The following is a 24,589-nucleotide window of genomic DNA, read 5'->3' as shown; positions in this document are numbered from 1 at the left end:
AAATTTTCACACAAAATAAAATAAATTATTCAACTTTTTTAAATTACAAAATAAAAATAATATTAAAAAAATTTATTCTACTAATATTTTATTCAACTTTCAACTTTTATCTCAATTTATCTCATCTCATCTGCGAAAAAAAAAAGAGGCCTTAATAAGCCTGCAATTTTGGGTCTATACATTTTGTTGCAGTTAAGAGCATTCTCATTCAGTTTCCTAAATTTTAGCTAAAAGTGATTTCATATAATTTTATCTTAAATTTTACTCACTTTTAAAAAGAGAATAACTTGCTACAGGTGTCTCCTATAAACCTTATATATCGGAGACCAATGACAACTGGCTACGTAAGGGGCACATGAATAAAATTGAGCACCGCGCAAATAGGGGATCGAATTCCTTCTTGCCCTCTCTCAACAAACATAATTGCATAATCAACATGTGAGTCAAAGCCATTGAAGTCCTCAACATATTCAAGAATCTCTCTGTCAAGATTACTTCTCTTCAAAACAATTTCATTCTTCATTGCCACAAGCTGACTACCTCTGGAAAGTCTACCGGAAAATATTCAACTCTAAGCATTGGCTAATGCCCAGGATTCTATGACTCCATATTCCATCATTCCTCGTATCTCCATTAACCCACTTATGTAGCCCACTTGTAGAAACATTAAAACACAGGCACCTTCCAAGATTTCTCAAAGTACTGACGAATTCATACCTGTAGTTCCCAAATAAGTCCATGGAGGGCATCGGCATTTCGTGGAATTTCTCCCCGATTAAATCAAACCTACGTATTTTATCACCAAAAAGTGGCTCGCAGCACATTTGAAGACGCCAATGCATAGACCCATTGCGAAGGATCCCTGCTCAATTGTCCGCCATACCTGGATTGTCGAGGCCTCGAAGAATCCTCTTCCATGAATTTCTTTTGAAAGAGAAAACATTGGCTTCACTTTCCCGAGAATGAGGCTTCTGGAAATTGGCCACGAGAAGCTTGTAGTAATCAGTGGATGGATCATATCCAAACCCATGCCTATATATGTGCCCACATAGTGAAATACCACGATCGGGCAGTTTCTAGTAATTTCTCGTTGAAGGATTCCATATATAGAAATCTCTATGCCTATATAGAGCCACACAAACAAGACCATTGCAAGACCAAATGTTACTAACATAACGACCCCGTTTCTGGAAAAGAACGATGAGTACACTAGGAGTGGTATTGTGCTCAAATGGCGCATCACAATCTAGGGATCGAATTTCAAAACCAGATGATATGAGAAGTCTTTGTGAGCGCTCAGATGTTCGCCGGAACTACGATTTGGCAAATCGGGGATCTGAGATTAGGGAGCACCAACATTTACTTACACACATGAATCGTACCAAAGACTTGACCGGCAACCGCAAAAGGATTTCTACGACAATGTTTTTGGGTAGATGTAGTGGAAAACCTCAATGACATAATCGTTTATACTTCGTAGACATTGCGCTCTTATTTCAAGTTGAGAATAACTTGCTGTAGGTTAGGGATTTCCCGTGAGAGAGAGAAGGAAGCCACATGATCCCCTGCTATGCGTCCCCACTGTCACAATTGAGGAACCCTTACGTGGCAGCTCCTTATTGGTCTCCGAAAGACCTATTTATAGGAGACACTAGCCAGAAGCGTTTCTCTTTTAAAAAACATTCTGCATCTCATTCCCTATCATTTTTCTATTCTATTAAAATTATATTCTTCTTTTCTTTCTTTATTACTTTTTTTTCTTACTTCCATTTCCATTATTAACCATAACTCTTTTGTCTTATTTTCTTCTTTTCAAATATCATATTCTAATAATTTTATAAATTCTTATACGATTTTTTATACTGGATTCAATATTATTTTTCAATCCAACATCGGTATTAAAAATAATAATTTTTTTTAATGTGCATTTTCCAACGCAATGGTATTTTTTAATATGATTTTGTTCGCATATATACTTGAGTAATATTTTATTTGCATTTGTCTAACAGAAACATTTTTTTCATTTTCATATAACGGTAATATTTTTTTCAATTTCTCTAATGGTAATACATATCCGCGTATTGATGATAAACAATTTTGCAAAATAGTACAACAGTAACATTTTGAATTTCTACCTCCAACGGTAACATGTTTTGTCCTTTCTCTAACGGTAACTTTGTTTTTTTTCTAATAATAACATTTTTTGTCATATATGTAACGGTAACTTTTTTTCTCTATTAATACGTATTTTGCTTGCATTCACATTTTCAAAAACTCTAAGTCTCATTTTATCTAAGAATCGAAATTCAACATTCCCCCCTCTCCAACTCCCTTCATCAAATGACTTGTTCCTTCTTTCACAAATTGATCACATACTTGTCTTCTGAAGATAAGTTGGATGTTGTTGTTAATGCCGAGGCTGAGGGAGAGTCATCAAGGCATCATGGTAACCAACGTCGTAAGTTTATCCTTGTGATCATATTCAAGAGCACGAGTACCTTTTCCACGACTATTTCGCAGAAAATCCAATATATCTCTCGAATATATTTCGAATGAGATTTCAGATGAGTGATCTCCTATTTCTCCGCATTATAAATGAGATAGGGACGATTTTGAAATGTCAAGCACAAATCATAACCAACAACCTCAAAATCACAAACTTGGTTATTCGAAATGCCTAGTACTGTGAATAACCAACAACCCCAAAATTACAAAAGAAGATTTAGAAATGTCAAGTACAGTGAATAACCAACAGCCCCTCGAATCACAAACAATCGGTCGAAATGCCAAACACTCAGATTCGAAAAGAAAAGGCTCAAAAGATGCATAGTTCCAACAAGTCGAAAAGTAACATAGATCATAAGTCATGGCCTTTCAAAATCATTATTCACAACTGATCGAATCGAAATGCCAAACCCAAGAGAACTATCGTAAGCCCAAGTCTCAAAAATTAAAGATTTAGAAAGCCAAAGTTAGACCCAATGGTAAGGAGATAAAATACAGTTGTTATATGCATCAAATTCAGCCACAGGAAATGCAAAATCATGCGGTGGAGATGATGAATCCAGCCCGGGAAGGGGGCTTCAGTGAGTAAAATAGCAGTGGGAGAGTGAGGAAATACTTACATATATTTGGGTCGATGAAGAGAAATCACCGTCAATGGTGGCTACGGTGCGATAGAGGGAAACGTCAAAAAAGGCAATAGAGAGTGGAGAGAGAAGAGAACACGTGGGACCAACAGCCTTTGAAGATGGGAGAGAGCTTTTGTGGATGTACAGTAGTTTGTCATGTATGTCACTGTAGTTCTCCTAAATCAAAATTCTAAAATAGAGAATGGGATGGGTCCTCCTCCCTCAATTTTTCTCCATAATTTACGAACAATAGTGATTTAGGCACGGGATGAGAATCCTTTAAGACATGAATAACTTTTGAAATACCAATCGTTGTAGAACAACTTCTGCTCTGAAATTTGGAATGAAAACAGAAATGTACAAATTTTGTAGAATGTGTTTTGGTCTAAAATGGAAAGGTTCTAAAACCATTCTGCCATACAAGAATGCTTTGTTTGAGTCCTGCACGGCTTTTATTGACTTGAGAGTAAAGTACCATGCAGTAGCAACCATGTTGTCAGATGATGGTTGCATTAGTAATGAAGTATTTATTGAATCACCTCTGTAACGCATGTTTGAGCATTTAATGAGCGCCGAGAGCATTTACGTAATTATAGTTTTAGATTTTAATATCATAAAAACCTGGATCAAAATTATTACAAAAATCCAACAAATAACTCTAAGATCTCGTTTAGTCATATCAATTCAATTCAGATTAATTTTAAATTAAATTTAATATTTAAAAATTTAATTTTTAAATTATTAAATTGATTTAAAATCAAAATTTCTTGACACGTAAAATTCATAATCTTTTTCAACTCAATACATATTTATACGTGAAATTTATAATTTTTTTTAATTTTTTATAAATAATATTAAACTCATCTTAACATCTAAATATATCTAAATTTATTTTAGATGAATCTCACACAATTCATTCCACATTTTTTTTTAACTCACTCCACCAACTTAACTCACTAATATTAATAAAGAACTCAGCTCAGCTCAACATTCAAATGCAGTTTAAAGAAAAATGATACTCCCACCATTTGTTCTTACAGCTGATTTTTTTGTTTTTTTAATTAGTGATTAAATAAGTAATTTTAAATAATATTGTAAGTTTTTATTTTTTTAAAAAAATATTTAAAAGTATTAAAAAAATACATATAAAAAAATAACTAAAAAAAATCAATTATACCTAATGCTAATGATAGAGTGTAGCACCGTCCAACTCTAAAATCTTAAATTCAAATGGGTCGAGTTAATGAGTGCCCGTTAACGAGCATTTGTTAAAATCTCAGGCATGTTTGAGAACTTAATGAGCGCCACTAATGAGTGTATTTTTCTGGATTTTAACAAAGATAATAGAAAATAAGATGATCAAATTTATTACAAAACTAATAAATATCGTATTATTATTATTATAAATAATTCATAAAATGGGACCAAATCGGATGGAAATTGAAAAAATCAGAAGTTTCGATTTTAATAGTAAATCGACCCAATATCAATTCTTAAATTTTTAAAATTAGGTGTATATAGGTTCAATTCTAAAAAAATGTATAAAACTAGACTGCCGAACCAGTTACAATTCTAATAAATAGCTTGTAAATAATAATGAATAGTTTATAAATAATAATAAAATAATTTAAAAATATATAAAACAGTTGTGTCATACTCTAAATCATACAATTATAATTCCGTTTGGATACAGAAATACTCTCAATTCATCTTATCTCATAATTACAATTTTTTTCAAATTCTCATACAAAATATAATAAACATATGTAAAACAGTTGTGTCATACCCTAAATCATACAATTATAGTCCCGTTTAGATACAGAAATACTCTCAACTCATCTCATATCATCATTACAATTTTTTTAAATTTTCATATAAAATATAATAAATAATTTAACTTTTACAAATCTCACAATAATTATTATATTAAAAATTATATTTTAATAATATTTTATTCAATAAATTTAAAATCATTTCTTACTCCACGATCTCTAAAAACTAACCCAAAACGATTGGCATGTCCCTCGCGAGAATCCAGAAATGTCGGGGGCACAAATACAAGAACAACAGACAAATCGGGTCTGTAAGGAGAGAATGTGTCTGGCTTCTTTCCATGTCTGATGCTGATTAAGTCCAAAACCTCCCATAACAAGTATTTAAAAACTTGTTTTTTGTTTTTGTTTTGTCACGTCGGCAGAAAGCACTACCCGGTTTCCAACTATTTCCAGATAATATAATATATAAATTGTCACACAAAGTTCCACGCATGCTTATTATCTCCTAACATTTATTTTTTATTATTTTTTTACTTGTTATTTTTTTAAAAAATTAAAATATATTAAAAAATACTTAAAATAATAATAAAAAATTAAAAGATTCCAAATACATTATATAGGTGATAAGATCTTTTGCCATGAATGAAATGGGGGATGGTAAAATTATATATAAATATAATTATTGTTTAACATTATATTTTTATTATTTTGAAGTTTATTTAATTTGAATTCAAAACCAAATAAAATATTACTATTAATTACTTGAGATTTATTTTTTATAAATTAATTTTGTATGTCTCGGTCTTTATTTTTTTGTTTTTTGTTTTTTGTAACATTTAAAGCCACCTCTTTTCGAGGAAGATTTCAAAAGATATCCTAATCAATTGATTTGTCCAAATTTAAATACAAGTCTGCACTTAATTGGAACTTGGAAGTCTTGAAATCAATGTGCACCACAAATAAACTGATTGCGAATCTGTGATTTTTTTTTTCTTTTCTATAATAAAAAAAGAATGCTAGTGATTGGTTAATATTTATTTATTTAATAATTAAGAAAGTGAATATTAATAAATTGATATTTTTAAATTTTTTTAAAATGTTTAAAGATATATAAAAAATAATTAAAAAATAAAAATAAAAAAAATAAAAGTGTCATCTTTGTTATTCTTGGGATTTAATATAAAATATTAATCCTTAATCATCAAAAAATATATATTAAAATAAAATAAAGTGCACCTTTACAAATTAAATCTCTTAATTTAATATTTATAAAAAATAAATTAATTAATATGATAATTATATTATTAAATTATTCATTTGATATTATCTTCCCTAATAATATTTATTACACAGTAATAATCCTTCAAAATCATGAGCAGATTGGTATCATGCTCAGGTATGGATATGAATTATCAGATTAAAGAAAATAATTTGATTATATAAACTAAATGTGTAATGTTATTCACGTATTGATCTAATAAACCAAGAATTATTCAAACATAATTTGTTTTAACTTGTTACGAGCTGTTTAATATAAGTAAATTGAATTAATCTAAATATTTGATCTAATCTAATTAACACAATCTCATGTTTTATAATTATAAATAATATGAATTATGTGTATTCATAAGCAATTAACTTGTTTGTTTATAACATTTAATTTGATTAGTTAAATTTAACCCATATTCTATTATATTACATTTCACATAAATTTTAAAAACACATACTCTATTTTACAGTATTTGTAGCAAACAATATAAAAAATTTACTGTTTATTGCACTGTTATTACGTAAAATTATAATTTATTTTAAAATTTTAAACTAATAGAAAAGATAGATTTTATTATATAATTTATATATGAAATATCTTAATCACGTGAATGAGAGTTTGGTCCACAAATGATATATTTAATTAAATGCAATAAAGTATAGAATTAGAATTCGATTACAAGATCTTTATTGTGTGAAATAATCAGTTATCTTAAATAAAATACTAACTATACTTAATAAAAATTTATAAAAAATAATTTATTTTTCTGCGAATCAATTATTAATATGCCGAATCAAAATTTAAAATTTAAAATAAAATTAATAAAATGAGTATTATATGTAAAATTAAAAATACATGTAATACAATACATCTTAAAAATTTAAATTTTGAAAGACAAATAAAAATGTCAGAAATTATAAAGTAGATAATTGGTCATGATTAAAAGAGTACGAGGACAGATGAACTTTAATTCCTACGCGTTTCATGTCTCCATCAGTCAAACATTGATCGTGGAAAATCGAAACAAGGATAAGAAATGTTGGTTTCTTTCTTTTACATTTTCATAGAAACATCGTCAAAAGACTCGAAGTCGTGGTATTGGGAGGCACCACATGCATGACTTTGCTCTGCTGCATGCGCCGATCATCCATTGGAAGCGTTATATAAATATACCTCTTGTTTTTATCTTTTGCTTGTCCTTTTCGAAGCATTCAAGCCACAGAGTTAAAGTAATTGAAAATTATTTCTGTCGAGAGTTTTTTTTTTTTAATGGAATATGTTAGTTCAAATTTATTTTAATTTTTTATCTAATAATTAAGAAAATAATTATTAGTAAATTTTTTTTTAATAATTAAGAATATTAAAAAAATATTTGAAAGAAAATAAACGAAAAAGAATAACAAATTTATAACTAGCAATATGTCTAATGATAAATACTGAATGGCCAGCTAGCACTATCCTTTTACGATATGAGTTTTGATAATTTCTTTTAATGATTAATAAAATATTTTTTAATAATATTGTGATTTTTTTAAAATATTTAAGATTATAAAAAAATGTATGAAAAAAAAAATCAAAACAAAAGAAATATAGAGGAAGAAGAACAGAAGCAAGAAAAGAATATTAGTACCTTTTTCATTGAGAGAAAAAAAAAAAAAAAAAAAAATCAAAAGAAAGTGCCTAACGTATTTTCTTTGTTTAAGATTCATTCTTCCATGGTTGCATCACTTTGAACGTGCAGGATTGAAAATTTGTTCTTCTTACTAAAGATAATATTCTTAAAGTACATATATGTGATATTTTTATCCGGTCTTAAAATATTATATCAATTAAAAGAGTAATGTTAAATACATTTCTAGAATATGTATGTTTTGCACACATTTAAAAAATAATAATAAAAATGGAATTCATATAGTCTCAAATTTATCCACTATTTTCAAATAAAGTGTACGAAATTTGAACCCTTAAAACTATAAATATCATTTCTCCAATTAAAATTGATATTTATATTAAAGTTTTATTTATATAACATATTGAGATAGGATGAAACTACTACATCATCCATATTTTTAAATTGAATATCTAGTAATTTTTACACATTAAAAATGTTAAGGTTTTGGTTGTTGAATCAAACCCAACTCATCTCAAACCAATCATTAATAAGACTCGCTACTTTTATAACTTCTTATAAAAAAATTAGGCCCCATTTGAATATAGAAACAGTTTTGTAAGGAGTTTTCTCTCATTCGTCTCAACAGGCCTAAGAATGACTACTAAGGAAATAAGAAATGAAGGCTTAGCCCAAAATGAATAGGCTCTTCGGCCCAGTCCACAGGTAGGCCCCCTGGACGCAATCTCCATAAAGGAGCGTACTACAAGGAGATAAGACTCGCTATCTTGGAGATCTCTCAAACAGCATCCAGCCCTTAAATACTTGTCTGCACTCTGCATAACTGGTGGGAAGTAAGGGAGACCCTCAATTCTCTGATAAGAAGACATTGACGGACCATCAAGGACGCCAGCAGAGCAAGACAAATCGAGAATCACGCCACATTAATGACACCATTACCCGAACTATATGTCATATTAATGACACCGTCGCAAAGGCACGTAGCATTAAAGGACTCTGACAGAATGAATAGTTAAAGGACACAGACTCCATAGGGATTTGTCACCCAGACTCCTGATATAATTAGCAACTCTCAGGTACAAGAAACGCTCTCTAATCGCTAGACTCTTTCATTATTTACAAACTTTCAAAAGACATGTAATTTTGGCATCAGAAACTCCCCGACCCCAAGGTCACGCTCTCCCAGTTGTCTTCTCCTCAATTTCGCAAGCTCAATTCTAAATACCTGAATTGTTGGAATCTAGCTAAAAGACGTACGAAACACAATGTTAACGAGTTTTATTTCATCTCATCTTACTATTATAACTTTATCAAATTTACATGCAAAATATAATAGACAATTTAATTTTTTTAAAGGGTCATACTACAGCCTCGCTGGAGGCTCCCTCTGGGGTGTAGTATTATTTTACATGTATTTTATTTAAGTTATTTTTTATATAGATTTTTTAATATTTTAAAAAAATAAAATAAATTTAAAACAACATTAAGAAAACACTTTCTTAATTAGAAATTAAAAAAATATTAAAAAATATTTTCTTAATCACGAAATAAAATAAAAAATTATAAAAAATATTTTTTATAATATTTTATTTTATTTCGTGATTAAGAAAATATTTTTTAATAATATTATTATTTTTTTATTTTTTTAAATATTTAAAATTATTAAAAAAATTTATATAAAAAACTTTTAAAAATACATAAAAATAAAATACTAGACCCCAGCGGGAGCCCCCAGTGAGACATCTAGTATTTTCTTTTTTTAAATCTCCAGAACAATAATAATATAAAAATAATATTATAATAATATTTTATTTAATTTTCAATTTTCATTTAAAACTATCTCATCTTATCTTATTATTCAACTTTAAACTTTAAATTTTAAACTCATCTCAACCTACTTTATACATTTCAACCTAAAAAATTAAATTTATCTCAATTTAAAAAAATTAAACTCATTTTAATGAAACATATAAAATATTATTATTCATAACTCAACTCATCTTAAGTCTCAACGTCGTAGACTGTTGTGTTTGGATAATGAGACCAATATATTATTATTTAATATTTTATTATTATTTTTTAATTATTATTTATTATTATTTAATATTTTAATAATATTATTATTCTTATTATTATTTATAGATCATCTCATCATTGGCGAAACGTAGCTGGACTCTCAAATGGACAGGTTTTAAAAATCTCTCGTTGCGAATATTTGGATGCACAAATTGACTCGACAGACAGCATCTATCAACGTGAAAGGATGCAATCTTGTAAAAAAGCTACAGTTACATTTTTTTTTTTTTTTTTGTCCTTTACACAACGCAAAAGACCCCACATTTGTGTTGTATTCACTCTTTTTATTACTGAAGTTCTTATCTTGTTCAAAAAATAAATATCTCAGTACTAATGGATTCGTTTGATGACTTGATCCCCTTCCAGAGTTTTGAAGGAAAGAGGCGATATATTGTGTCATTAAAAGTATGTATATTTTTTTAAGGAATAATAACGTGCTTACTATCATCCTATTATTCTTTTACTGCTCTATAGTATATTTAAATTTTTTTTAATTAATTTTTTTAACGTACTTAATCATTAAGAAAAAAATTTAAAAAAAATATAATTTCACTAATAGTCACTTCTTTAGGTTGAGTTTGGATGTTAAAATAAGCTGAGTTGAGATGATAAAATATTGTTAGAATATTATTTTTTAATATTATTATTATTTTAAAATTTGAAAAAATTGAATTGTTTATTATATTTTGTTTTGAGATTTGAAAAAGTTGTAATGATGAGTTGAGATGAGTTGAGAGTAGTTAATGATCCAAACGAAGCCTAACCATTAAGTAAACAAATTTAAAAATATTAAAAAAAATAGCATAAGTAGTAAATGGATGGTAGGAAGTAGTAAGCCTAATTTATACCCTAAATTAAATTTTAAAATTTAGTTTTTAAATCAAATTATATTATTTGAATGATGTAAAAATTTAAAATAAAATTATTCTTTTTCAAATTTCATACCTATACAAATTAAAAAAAAAAAAAAAGTCGTGAGAGACTCTTTTCAAAAAGCATATATTTCAAACGTGTTATAAGAAGTATATATCTTAACAAGACAAAAAGAAAAGTGACTTGTTCGATTCTCTCGTTGTTCTTTTTCTTTACACGTAGAATAATAATACTTGGCTTACCGGGGATGTTTACTGATTTATTTTTATTTTATTTTTTACTTAATAATTAAGATAATATTTTTAAATGAATTTCTATTTTTTATTTTTAAAAACAAAATATTTAACTAGTTTAAAAAATATTTTAAAAAAAATTGACTTTCTCGATAAATACGATAGGTGTAGCAGCACCCTTATATGTATCAATATTCATAATTTAAAAAAATATTCGATTTATTAAAAAATTATATAAAAATAAATTTATAAATATACATGACTTGATATACTATATCAATTAATTTTTTTACTATAAATAACTTTAACATATCATAATAAGTTATATAAGTTTATAATTTTTTTAATATAAGATATGTCAATAAATCTAACATTTTTATATAATTTAATTTTGTAATTTAGGTTGTGTTTAATTTGTAAAGTGATTTTAATTTGAGATTATCTCAAATTATTTTATTATTATTTATTTTTTATTATTATTTATAAATCATTTAAAATTTCTCAATATCCAAACATAAGACGACGTGTTCGTGGATACATGCAAGCATGACTTCGTATATGCACGTGAGTTTTTGGTCTGGTACGTGGAAAGGGAATGCATAAAGATAACGTCGTCCGGACAGCAGAGGTGCGCGGTGCAGCCTGCGTGCAGCGGGCGGTGAAAGTGAGCACTGAGGCATCGTTCGCGCTCTTTCCAGCACGGACGGCTCAGGTCATGGCCAGCAGAAAAAAGAAGGACCCACCTTTTTGCCTTCTTTCTCTTTTCGGTTCTTAATCCCAGGAAACTTTCCAAGGAAGAAAAAAGGAAAACCCACCTCACCCACTCGAAGTAAGCAAACCCAACAACGCCATTGACTCACTCTGTATCATGGACCCCATCTTTTGCCTATAGGAATAAGTTCCTTCCTCCCTACGCCTTCTAGAACAGTAGTTATTATTGAATGTAGGTAAGTTGATTTTTTTCTGAGAATTTTAAAATTTAGAATAAATTTTAGAGTAACGATATACCTACAATATTTTATATAATATTTTATAAAAATATCCCTCATTTAACATATTGTAAAATAATGTGTTGTACAAAATATTGTAGGTTAATATTTTTCTAAATTTTAAGCAATTAATTTTTATGGAATTTGGTAAAAATGATGTGACCCCCGTAGGGCCGTACAGATTATAAAAAAATCTCTGATATATTAATACATATTTTAAAAACAAAGGTTGCTTTTAAAACAAAGGTTGCTCTTAAAAAATCTCTGAATTTGGTAATAAGGTTGCTCTTATTTTACACATTTATCTCTTGAAATCTTAAAAAAAAAAAAGAAATTATAAACTCGCGGAAAGAGTGGTCTCCCCAATCCCATAGTTTCATATGTCGCTGTCTTATTATATTCCTATATCTTTTTCTCGGCAAAGTATAAAGAATCAGTTGCTCATTTTATTTAATTATTATAATTCTTTAAATTTTTATATAAAATAAAATAAATAATTTAATTTTTTTAAATTTTAAAATAAAAATAATATATTTTCTAATAATATTTTATTTAATTTTTTAATTTTAATTTTAATTAATTTTATCTCATCCCATTTCATATCATATAATTCAAAACAAACGACATACTTATAAGTTATAATCTTAACTTATCATCCGCTGTCTATGCTTTTTCACTTTTTTATTTTAATTATTTAAATGTAGAATGTACACTTTTCCGTACGCGTAGAAGAACCCAGGATCGTGGAAATACCAGGCAACACCGTACGGACTTTTGGGGGACCCACCGTCCCAGTGTTCCACCCATGTTTTGAAGAAAAAATAATTTAATAAAAAAATATAACGGTTTAAATAAACAAAGTAGTCACACCTTGAGCTAGGGCCCACAGGCTACAGCAGCAACTATCTGTGTATCCAACGACCTCTCTATCTAGAAATCAACGGTTGACTCGTCACGACGTCTTTATGATCTGTTCTGGAGGCTGCGCCGCCTCCTGCTAGTCTATATGGCTCCTGTCCTGTTGGGTAATTTTTCTTTTTCTTCATTTACTCCGGTCGATAAAGGAATCGGAGATTGCCATATTGAGCATTTCCCGATGGGATCTCTCCTTCCAAAGTAGACCTGTTTCCCCAAAAAACGGAAGGATTGTTTTCTAACCCTCTTTTTCTCAGTTTGAATAATGCTAGAGCATCGCTGGGCTCTCGTTAGAAGCTATGGTTGAGTTCTTTTATCTGTTTTCTTTTAATTCTTTTTATATAAATTTTTTTAATAATTTTTAATATTTTAAAAAATAAAAAATATTTCTTTAATCATAAAATAAAATTAATAACATTTTTTATTTTACTTCGTGATTAAGAAAATATTTTTTAATATTTTTTTTATTTTATGATTAAAAAAATATTTTTTAATGAGTTAGCAAGAGCTTCCAAATGGGAGCCCCAAGCGATGGTTCTAGCATTATCCTTCTCTATTTTTATTTTTCAAATGAGAAAATCTATTTATCATCATAACTTCTATCATTCTATGACATGGTATTAGATGATAAGTTTATAAATAAAATATAATAAATAATCTTTAATCATCTAATGACACATCATGAAATGATAGAATGATGATGAAAGTTAAGATGATGAATAACATTATTTTTTTATCAAATTTTTATACAAAATATAATAAAAAATTTAACTTTTTTAAATTCTAAAACAATTTTCTTAAATTTTTACATAAAATATAATAAATAATTTAATTTTTATTCTACTATTTACAAACCATCTCAACTCATTTTTGAATCGGAGACGTTTGGATTCGAAGATGATTTGAGATGAGCTGAGATGAGCTGAGATGGATTGTGAATAGTAATGAGATGAGTTGTGAATAGTAGTGAGATTTATGAGTTAAAGTTGCTGAATAGTAGTGAGATGAGTTGAGATGAGCTGAGATGAGTTGAGATGAGCTGAGATTACTTACGAATCCAAACGAGTCCTAAATCTCTATCGAGTTTGAGTTAATTCCTTATAGACTCGAATTGATTCCGGTGACAGAATCATCGAATTGAGCCGTGTAATTTACACGATGACCCGACTAACTTGTTTATTTGATACACAATATGATTTGGTTTATTACAATGAACAATGCTGCTTTTAATTTCAAACTTTATCAATTCAAATATATTTATCGATATAACACATTCAAGTCTGAGATTGTGTTTGATAAGTAAAATAGTCTTATTACTATTTACTAATTTTTTATTTATTTTTATTCATATTCACAGATCATTTGAAAACCAGCAGTGTGACTAGAAATAATAGTACATATTTATTATTCATTATTTTATTTTAAAAATTTACAATAATATCACTAAAAAATATTTTCTTAATCATTAAATTAAAAAAAAAAAAAATGTCGAGACTCAATCGGAGGTGACTATAGCATTTTTCGTCTTTAATTGTCAATAATAACTGATTCATTTACGACTCGAATTTAATTGATTTAAATCAATTAACACATTGGTAGGAATACCTGATAGGCGCAAGAGAGTTTTACTGGATGAGTGTCCTCCTCCATGCATTTATTATTTACGCAGTTATTCCATTTTTAAGAGGGGTGTAAAACAAATCATATATATTATATATCAGTTAAATAATAAAATCTTAAATAATAAGATTTATTAAGTGTGCTCTACATATAATTTAGAATATAATTTTTCTTAGAGTAATGTTAAATGTATCCACAATTTTATATATAATATTATACGTAGTCGCATATTTTTAATTTTTTTTTCTTAATTAAAATTAAAATTAAAATTCATTTTTTTACAACGGAGGATTGGGAGTTTTTATTTAAAAAACCGGACCGTATGTATCATGCCATCATAGTATTGATTTAAATTTAAAAATTTTTACCATATCGTATTAACACTTATGGTAAGTATAGATAACAACTTTTTTTTTTCTTATTTTCATGTATCTGTTTTTTCCATTCTTCATAGGGATTCGGTTAAAATACTTTAAGGTTAAAAAAAAAAGGAAAAAAAAGAAGAAGAAAGAGAAACAAACCGGTGTGGTCTCGCACGCAGCCGGTAATGCCGTCCATAAACAAATCCATATTCCCACGTCTTTTGCACCCTCTCCGAAGTCTCCCTCTCCCTCTCTCGCTCTCTCTCTCTCTCTCTCTCTCTCTCCTTTTTGACTCTATATAACACCCTCACTCTCATCTCGTCTACACTCCCCCACCCGCTCCTTCTCTCTCTTTCGCCTTTTTTTTGGTTCTTCCTTTATCTCTGATCAGATTTTGAATCCGTGAGTCACAATGTCACGCCGAGGTGGCAGGCAGCCCGAATCTCGCCGGAACCAACCATCTCCGGCGTCTTCATCGTCTCAGCAAGGCGGTGGAAGAGGCAGAGGCGGTGGTGGTGGCAGTGGAGGAGGTCAGGGTAGAGGAGGAGGAGGGAGAGGCCGTGGTGCTCCTTCGCCGACTTCTTCAATACCGGTCAATCCACCTCCGCCTACGCCTCCAAAGGCGGCTGATTATCCTGTTGCACCTTCACCGTCGGTTCATATTGCGTCGGCTTCTTCTTCGTCATCGAGTTCGGCTCCGCCACCGGACTCAATTGCGATCTCGGCGGCTGCTCCGAGCAGTGAAGTCATGGAGCGGCTAACATTGCAGGCTCCGGCGCCGCCGACTTCTTCGAAGGCCATATGCTGTCCGAAGAGGCCGGGATACGGTACCGCCGGTAGAAAAACCGTCGTCCGAGCAAATCATTTTCTGGTGGAAGTGGCAGACAGGAATCTCTACCATTACGACGTGAGTAACCGTACCCGATGTAAACTCTTCCTATTCGTTTGGCCTGTCGGTATACCCTCTTGGTGGACCTACATTTTTTGTAGATGAATTTTGTTGTTCACCACCCCGTCTCTTCTATTATATTTCCCTGCTTTTTGGCCTCTGTTCTTCAATTATTTCTCCTCTTTTATGTTTTCTGACTTTGGCTGAGATATGATTTATTTTTCCTTCCAATTTACATTATTAACAGTCCTGTTGGGGTCTTCTACCCGGATGTTACAGTGTTTTAGATCTATACTTATCCTCTGGGTGAAGACATTTTTATTCTAAGCGTGTGATGTGGGATGCATTTGTGGCAACGTGAAAAGTGGTCTGTCTATGGAGTTGATATTTGCTTGCTATTATTATTTTATTGTATATTCCTCTTGGAGGTCAAAGCCATTCTAGTTTCTGCTGAACAAATGTTAGTTATTTTTATTTTGCTTTCTTTAGTGTTATCAAGCATTAATCCCTCCATACATGATATGGTTGTTTTATTGCTTTAGGTGTCAATAACGCCCGAAGTTACATCTAAGAAAATCAACAGGGATGTAATGAGGCAATTGATTGAGTTGTATGGTGAGTCACATTTGGGAAGGCGAAGGCCCGCTTATGATGGCAGGAAGAGCCTATATGTGGCAGGTCCGTTTCCATTTGAATCCAAGGAATTTGTTGTCAAGTTAGCTGAAAATGATGATCGAGCTGCCCGAGCTGCCCCATCCGGTTCAGCGAGGTATTTTCTTTGGCATGCCCGAAAATGTGTTTTTAGTAAATCTTATGGTTTGTGACTTTGTTTTTCTAAGTTTCATTTTATCTGAAAGCCTCTGCTCTCCTCAACACTCAGGAAAGAAAGACAATTTAGGGTGGCAATTAAGTTGGCTTCTAATTCCGACCTTCATCATTTGCGGGAGTTTTTACGTGGTAGGCAGCTGGATGTTCCGCAAGAGACAATACAAGTTCTTGATGTGGTCCTTAGAGAGGCACCATCCCAGAGGTAATCTGCCGTTTCTTCTTAGAATATGTGCATTTGTTTCCTTTCGTATACTTTTACTCATAAGCATTTACAGTTGCGGAAAATGTGAAACCTCTCACATGTACGAACGTGGTGGAAATTTGACTATAGGTATACTGTTGTCGGGAGGTCCTTTTTTGCTCCAGAATTAGGCCGGAAAGGTGATCTGGGTGATGGCCTTGAATATTGGAGAGGCTACTATCAGAGTCTTCGGCCAACCCAGATGGGGCTTTCTCTCAATATTGGTATTGATTCCCTCTTCTAAAGTCTCTTTTGGGCATCTATGCTGACTAAATTATTTGTTCAATTGCAATTGCATTTATGTTTGCATGCTTCTTATATATGATTGTAATGATGCAGATGTGTCTGCCCGAGCTTTCTACGAATCAATTCTCGTGACAGAGTTTGTGGCAAAACATTTTAATTTCAATTTTTCAAGGCATCTGTCTGATCAGGATCGTCTGAAGGTTATTTTGCCACTATATGATGTGATTGATGATTTAATTATGACTTTCAATGAAAGATGCAACATGGTCAGCCGTGAATCTAAATGGGAGTTTTTTCGCAGAATCATTTCAGATATTCTTGGAGATAAACTTAGGAAATGGATTTATCTCTTGTTTCCTTTTTTATAGTATCCCTTCCATCCTACTTGTAAAAAAAAAAGTATCCCTTCCATCCACTACGTATATTTATATACCTTGCGTTGTAATTGTGTAAACTTTTAGAATATTACATATACAATCTTCACATTTGTTTCTCCTATTTGCTTGAGAATGCTTTTACTTACAATTGTTTGTTAATGGATTTTTTCATGGTTCATGAAGTGGATATCTTTCATTTGTGATACCCAGATTAAAAAAGCGCTTAGAGGAATTAGGGTAGAACTTACTCATACGGAGTATACCAAAAGATACAAAGTGACTGGGGTATCAGCGCAACCAACTAGCCAGTTAATGTGAGTATTACTGTGCTTTTATGCCCCCCTTCCCCCTTTCTCTACTTATGAGTAATGTTGTAGGTGCAATCTGCATCAGGACCTAGTAAAAAAAGAATACTCATTCAGGATGTTACTATATGTAAAAAATGGGAAATAAAACTAGTTAGTTCTTCAATAATATTCTCGATAACTTGTAGAAAAATGAAGTGGCCTGATTTTCTGTAAAATCTAGAAGAAAGTATTTTTCTTGTTTTTTTCTATATCAATCTCCTTAAGATATTTGTTTCTTTTGTTCTCTCCAAATGCTCTTAGAAACTATTTTTCTCCATGTATTAGGTTTGCTCAGACTAAGCAGTTTGGTCAACCATGTATTTGATAAAAACTAGTCTATGTGAGCATGAAGGGGTGTATGTGTAACAATGAAAGAATGACTTAATGGTGACTGATTTAGTTGCTGTCAGCAGCTTTACTTTGGTGTTTTTTCTTTAACTGAAGTTGTATTTCTGATAGCTACAATGCTGGAACCACTTACCATTATTGTTTGTTACTGTCTGTCTCATTTCTCTGAATTTCTTTCTGGTGCCTTCATTTCTCTCTTGGTAATTATTTTTGTAATTTTTATTTCCTTCAGGTTTACTCTGGATGACAAGAAAACAAAGAAGTCGGTTGTTCAATATTTTCGTGAGAAATATAATATTGGGCTTCAGCATGTGTCGTTGCCTGCCCTTCAAGCTGGGAGCGATGCAAAACCTATTTATTTGCCCATGGAGGTTGTATTATTACCATAGAAAGAATTTTTCCCCTGCCAAACATCAGGAATAGTTATCATCTCTGGTTACAAAGGATTTTCTTTGAATTACAGCTTTGTAAGATTGTTGCTGGACAGAGGTACTCTAAGAGATTAAATGAAAAACAAGTAACTAACCTGTTAAGAGCAACTTGCCAACGGCCTCATGAAAGGGAAGGTAGTATCAGGGAGGTATGTCGAAATGCTATTTCGCTTATTGACATAAATTGAAAGTAGACCTCCTTTTGTTAGTAAGTTTGTGATGGGTAGTTTTCTTCTGTGCTAGATGGTTAATCGAAATAATTTTAGTGGGAACGCGCTTGTAAACGAGGAATTTGGTATGAAAGTAAAAGATGAACTGGCAGTGCTTGATGCTCGAGTTTTGCCATCTCCAATGGTATTTTTTGGTCAAAATATGTTTGTTTGAGCTATTTAGGCAATCATATATTCTCATGTTTAGTTTGTCACTTCCATCTTTGCAGATTAGATACCATGATACTGGTAGAGAGCCAAGGGAACAGCCCAGGATGGGGCAGTGGAACATGATGAACAAGGTGAGATAGCCACATGTTGGTCTGGATAGCCATTAAATAAATATTAACTGTTTTGGAATTGGTACCATTCCATCATAACTGATTTTTCTGTTGTTCCACTTGTGAGCAAATCGTGACTATTAAATGTTGTGCGTTTCTGGTGCGCGGAAGATGCACGGGTGGGTGTTAGGTGTAGGGCTCTGTAGTATTCTTATTGGCAATTGTGACCCACACAAATTAGTATGGAAGTTCTATAAAATTCATTTTGAGGTGTGGACCTTTAAATCCACAAAAGAGTGAACCTCTATGCTGCATTTTTCCAAATTTTCAGTGGTGTCATATTATCTTATATTTTAAAGGGAACTATTATTTTTATTAATGAAATTGTTTGCATACCTATATTATAATTGATTATTCTTTGGAATTGCCGATATTGTAGAAAATGATCAATGGTGGTAAAGTGGACTTCTGGACATGTGTGAGCTTCTCTTCACGAGTGCACAGGGATGTGCCTTACGGTTTCTGTGACCAATTGATCAATATGTGCAGCAGCAAAGGAATGGTATGATTTCATAATTTACTTTTGATTGTATGATGTGTAGATCTTGTCCTGAATCCAGATTATTGACTTTGTAGACGCTTTTTAATATCTGCCAGGTTTTCAACCCAGAGCCCTTGGTTCCCATACGTTCAGCTCAATCTGGTCAAATTGAGAGGGCTCTCATGGATATTCACAAACAATGTGTGGAACAATTTAAAAAAATTGGTGTGGCAAATAAGCAACTCCAACTGTTGATAATTATTTTGCCTGATATCAAGGGGTCGTATGGTGAGTAAGTTAATTGGCATTCCAATTTTATGATTAGAATTTGTTTCCTTGGCTTAAAAGATTACTCATTGCTCACAGGGAAAATTAAACGAATTTGTGAAACTGAACTCGGAATAGTTTCTCAGTGCTGTCAGCCCAGGCAGGCATCGAAGCCCAACAATAATCAGTATCTTGAGAATGTATCCCTCAAGATTAATGTGAAGGTTTGTTCCGTATGATTTCTGATTGGCTATTCCTGTCGAATGCTAGGGTTTTTTTCCACTTTTCAACTGGGTTCAATCTTTATAGGTTGGGGGACGTAACAGTGTGCTACATGATGCTATTCAAAGAAACATTCCTCTCTTGACAGACCGTCCTACAATTGTATTTGGTGCGGATGTGACGCATCCACAACCAGGGGAGGATTCTAGTCCTTCAATAGCAGCGGTATGTTTTGTAGTTTTTTATCCCTATTTTTACTTGATCTTTAGACCTTTGGCTTATGGAAATGGTTTTAATATATTCATGAAAATAACATGTATAATTGTGCAGAAATTTTTAAATTAGAATTGGTTTAAAGATATATAATATGTTTTAAATTTATTTATAACATCTAACACAAAAAATCAAGAAAAAAACTGAGAGGCTCATTTTTATGAACCCATTTTTTTTTTATGTAGTATCATCAAGTAATGAGGTTACTATGTTCTATACTCTTTTAACTTTAATTTTATGACATTTATGTATCATATCAGTTTAATTTTGTGGCATATATTATTTAGTTTGCATTTAATATAATGTAATTGGAGAGTGGATGATGTGGTGTCATAGGTTTCAAATTACATAATATATAAATATAGATTGTGTACTAAACGGCGTCATAGATTGTATTAAATTATATATCACAGGTAGTGGCTTCCATGGATTGGCCAGAGGTTACTAGGTATAGAGGAATTTTCTCTTCGCAAGCTCACCGTGAAGAAATTATACATGATCTCTATAAATCAGTACAAGATCCTCAAAGGGGTTTAGTTCATGGAGGAATGATTCGGTAAGAAGTCAACATGCATGTGCTTTATTGCTTATGGGGAAGGAATTTTTTATTTTATTTTTTAATTCTTCTCTTATTGTCCTTTGGTTGTTTTGCAGAGAACTACTTATTGCATTCAGAAGATCAACTGGACATAAACCCCACAGGATTATATTTTACAGGTGAAGTCTATTTTGGACTGCTAAAAGTTTACCTATTTTTTAGGCTTGATCTGATATTGTTTTATTTTACGAGGTAGGGATGGCGTAAGTGAAGGGCAGTTCAGTCAAGTTCTGCTTTATGAGATTGATGCAATAAGAAAGGTATTATATATCTTGCTGAGATGTGTCGGTCTGGAATTCCTCAGCAGCTGGTTATCTAATGAAATTTGTCACAAGGACTTGAGACGTTCCAAAATCATTAATTAAATTTTATATTGTGTGTTACAATAATCTTGTATTTCTGATTGAGTTGTCACAAGTTATAGAAATAAAAACGATGGTCATGTTTTCTATGTAATTGAATAGTTTGTTGTTTTTTGACATATCCAGTTCTAATTGGAAAGTGTTTTTCTTCCAGGCCTGTCTCTCTCTAGAGGAGGGATATCTACCTCCAATTACCTTTGTTGTAGTGCAGAAAAGACATCATACACGCCTTTTCCCTATGAATCATAATAGTCGTGATCAGACGGACAGGAGTGGCAACATTCTTCCAGGTTTTTGGGTTGTCTCGCTATTTTTAATTACAGCTTGTTTTATTTAATTCTGATCTCGTTAAATCTCAATGTCCAGGTACTGTTGTTGATACCAAGATTTGTCATCCGACAGAATTTGACTTTTACCTTAACAGCCATGCCGGAATTCAGGTAAAGCTAGGGTCATCTGGTTGCATTAACTTAAAACACAGCTGACGTCATGAATTTGTTTTGATGCATATGCATAGACTTGTGTTTATCGGAAATGAATTATTTTGAGTTTTCATTCTTATTGCATTTGCAGGGAACTAGTAGGCCCACTCATTACCATGTCTTGTATGATGAGAATCGATTCACTGCAGATGCCTTACAAATGCTAACAAACAATTTATGTTACACGTAAATCCTTCCGATCCTTGTTCATATGACTTCATACAAGGCCATTGTAAAGTATTTCTGTTTTGTTGATTTTGTAACTCAGCTGAACATCCTTTTCATTTCAGGTATGCAAGGTGCACTCGATCTGTTTCCATAGGTTTGATCTTTTTGCCTCTTTTCTTTTTCCTTTTTATGTAAATTGTGCCATTGGAGTATCATTCCTGAAAGGATAATTGCATATGCAGTTCCTCCTGCATATTATGCCCACTTGGCAGCTTTTCGGGCACGCTATTACATCGAGGGCGAGACATCAGACAGTGGTTCTACAAGTGGGAGTGAGAGCAGATCAATGGAGTTCCGGCCCCTTCCTCTAATCAAGGATAACGTGAAAGATGTTATGTTTTATTGCTAAATTATTTAGAACTTCCTTTTGGATGATGAAGCTCAAAGCCCCTTTTGTTTCCAACTTTTTTGTTAATATGTGCTCCCCTTCCTTCTTTGGTGCGTTGGAATTAAAAATGGAGACTAGTGAATAGACGGTTTTTGGTGTTTCGGCAGTGTTTTGAAACGAAGAATGGAGAGTCTCAGATATGCCGGGTTTTCGGTGTATTTTATAGGTACATAAATGTTGATATGCTATAGTAGTAACAGTTGCAAAGGCGTTTAGACTTTTGGGTATAAATATCCATGTTCGTGTAACTGCTGGCATTGCTATGTACACTTGAACCGTAGTTACAATGTCATACATGAACTTCCTTTGTGAAAGAAAAGTTGAATGTTCTTCTCCTTCTCCTCAAGATTTTGTAGCATTTTTCAAACTTTTCCTTATAAAAAAGTGTAAGCCCACGTAATCATTCTTGTTCTTGCTTTTCCTCCTTATTGCCGTTAGTTTTGCTTGCTTTTCACACGGACAATCAAAAGTAAATTATATCTTAATGTCTTTTTATTACATTTATGTGAAAATAATTAATAAACCAATTAACAATTTTTTCCTGGTTTTGATTTTCCAGAATATGATTGACTGAGGAATTCCTGTCTGTCTCACCAACTCTTTTAAAGACACGTAATCTATGGTGCTAAATAGTACTAATTAATTACGTGCATGAATCCCTACCTTACTCTTTACACGTCCTAATCCATATACATAAAATAAAAATTTATATTTGTGAGTATGTGTGTAAAGTAAATCCTCATCTATTCCGTTCACATGAAAAGACTTGATTTGTCACAGAAATTTAAAATTCAAATCTCTTACACATTAAATCATGTCATGTCGATAGTATAAAACTATAAATTATATATTTTTTTACATCGACTTATTAGTAGAAGTACTCCATATAAAATAGATCCATAACTCACTATGATCTTGAGTGCTTACTCTTTATATATAAAGCAAAAGAGTACAAATTTTCAACACTAATCCATCCATGTCAAAAGACTAGGGCTTGGCTTTTGTTTATTATTATTATTATTATATAATATCAAAATCAAAACAACATCTCGGCGTATGATTATTAGATGGTTTGCCCATGAAAATTCTAGTCGATAAAGACAGTAACTCTTTTTAACAGGTGGGGGGTTAGGTGAGAAAATATATATGATTTCAAGACTCCCAAGTACTTTAAGATCACTTGTATTTTAATTTGGGCAAGACTCAATGATTAAGGTGATCTTTAGAAATCCATGCAGCTCGAGAAAAAGTGGTTTTGTAGCCAATAAATAAAACAAAGATGGAGACATAATCCCAATCGAATTTGATCACGAGGACTCCCAACTTCAAGTTCAAGTGTAGACTTATATTTTAACTTGGGTAGAATCAATGACTAAGATGATCTTTTGAGATCTCTTTCAAGAAGATCGAGGTGGTTTTACTTTTGTACCCAAGAAAAAAAAAAAAAAACTGACGTGGAAACATGTTCCTAATCATCTCACACTATTTCATGCCATGACTTATGGGCATGAAAAACGCTTATTGCAAGTGCCTGTTGCAAACGGCGTGCAAACAGGGCTGACGTGGAAACCACTCATCCCAAACCCTCCTAATTCGAAATACTACCGAGCTGTGAGAGAAGAGAGGTGATGAGAGAGAGAGATGACCCGAATGACCCGAGGAGCAAGAGATAGAGAGAGTTGATGAGAGAGAGAGAGCGCTGATGAGAGAGAACATGTGCGTTTAGAGAAATGAAAAAATAATAATAATATGCGTCTAACGTGGCATGGACGACTACACGCCGGTCGTATCTAACAACTGTATGGGCACAAGAGCATGCAATAATGCTATTCCAAAACACCTCGTGGGACTGCACCACAAAATTAATTATGAATTTTTAAGAATTTAAGAATTTAACTCTTTGAGTTTGCCATTTTTTGCTATTAAATTCTTTTATCCCTTTTTTAAAACTTGGTTAGATATAAAATGAACTGGTTCCAACCCATTACCAAAAGTAGAAGGAAGAGATAAGATCAGAAAGAGATAAAGTCAAGAGAGATTGATGCAAATATAAAAAGGTGAAAGTGACATAAAACAAGTAGGACTTAATTACTCTAAAGAATGAATGAGACCTCTATAAAAGGAGATAATCTCTAACAGGAGATATTTTATCTTTAG

At 31.6% G+C, this 24,589-nt stretch overlaps 1 protein-coding gene across 1 annotated transcript; it reads left to right on the top strand.

Moving 5' to 3' along the window:
* The first annotated feature begins 15,109 nt into the window (after positions 1–15,109).
* On the top strand, positions 15,110–22,743 carry LOC109001082 (protein argonaute 5). The gene is made up of 22 exons (XM_018978211.2): positions 15,110–15,781; positions 16,306–16,532; positions 16,644–16,793; positions 16,923–17,056; positions 17,172–17,278; positions 17,666–17,769; positions 18,383–18,521; positions 18,614–18,730; positions 18,825–18,935; positions 19,021–19,092; positions 19,511–19,633; positions 19,729–19,900; positions 19,979–20,103; positions 20,189–20,326; positions 20,788–20,930; positions 21,029–21,091; positions 21,169–21,232; positions 21,489–21,624; positions 21,701–21,774; positions 21,908–22,002; positions 22,107–22,138; positions 22,227–22,743. The coding sequence occupies exons 1-22, from the start codon at positions 15,287–15,289 to the stop codon at positions 22,391–22,393; spliced, it is 2,988 nt and encodes a 995-aa protein (XP_018833756.1). The 5' UTR covers positions 15,110–15,286; the 3' UTR covers positions 22,394–22,743.
* Positions 22,744–24,589: the final 1,846 nt, after the last annotated feature.

This window comes from Juglans regia, chromosome 5, assembly GCF_001411555.2.
Source record: "Juglans regia cultivar Chandler chromosome 5, Walnut 2.0, whole genome shotgun sequence".
Lineage (NCBI taxonomy): Eukaryota > Viridiplantae > Streptophyta > Magnoliopsida > Fagales > Juglandaceae > Juglans > Juglans regia.
This window is presented reverse-complemented; position numbering and strand designations above follow the sequence as displayed.

Excerpts from the sequence above, each read along its gene's own strand:
- LOC109001082 (XM_018978211.2), top strand. The coding sequence starts at position 15,287 with ATGTCACGCCGAGGTGGCAGGCAGCCCGAATCTCGCCGGAACCAACCA. Across the intron at positions 18,936-19,020 it reads GAGTTTTGCCATCTCCAATG|ATTAGATACCATGATACTGG; the intron begins GTATTTTTTGGT and ends CCATCTTTGCAG. Across the intron at positions 22,003-22,106 it reads ACAAACAATTTATGTTACAC|GTATGCAAGGTGCACTCGAT; the intron begins GTAAATCCTTCC and ends TTTTCATTTCAG.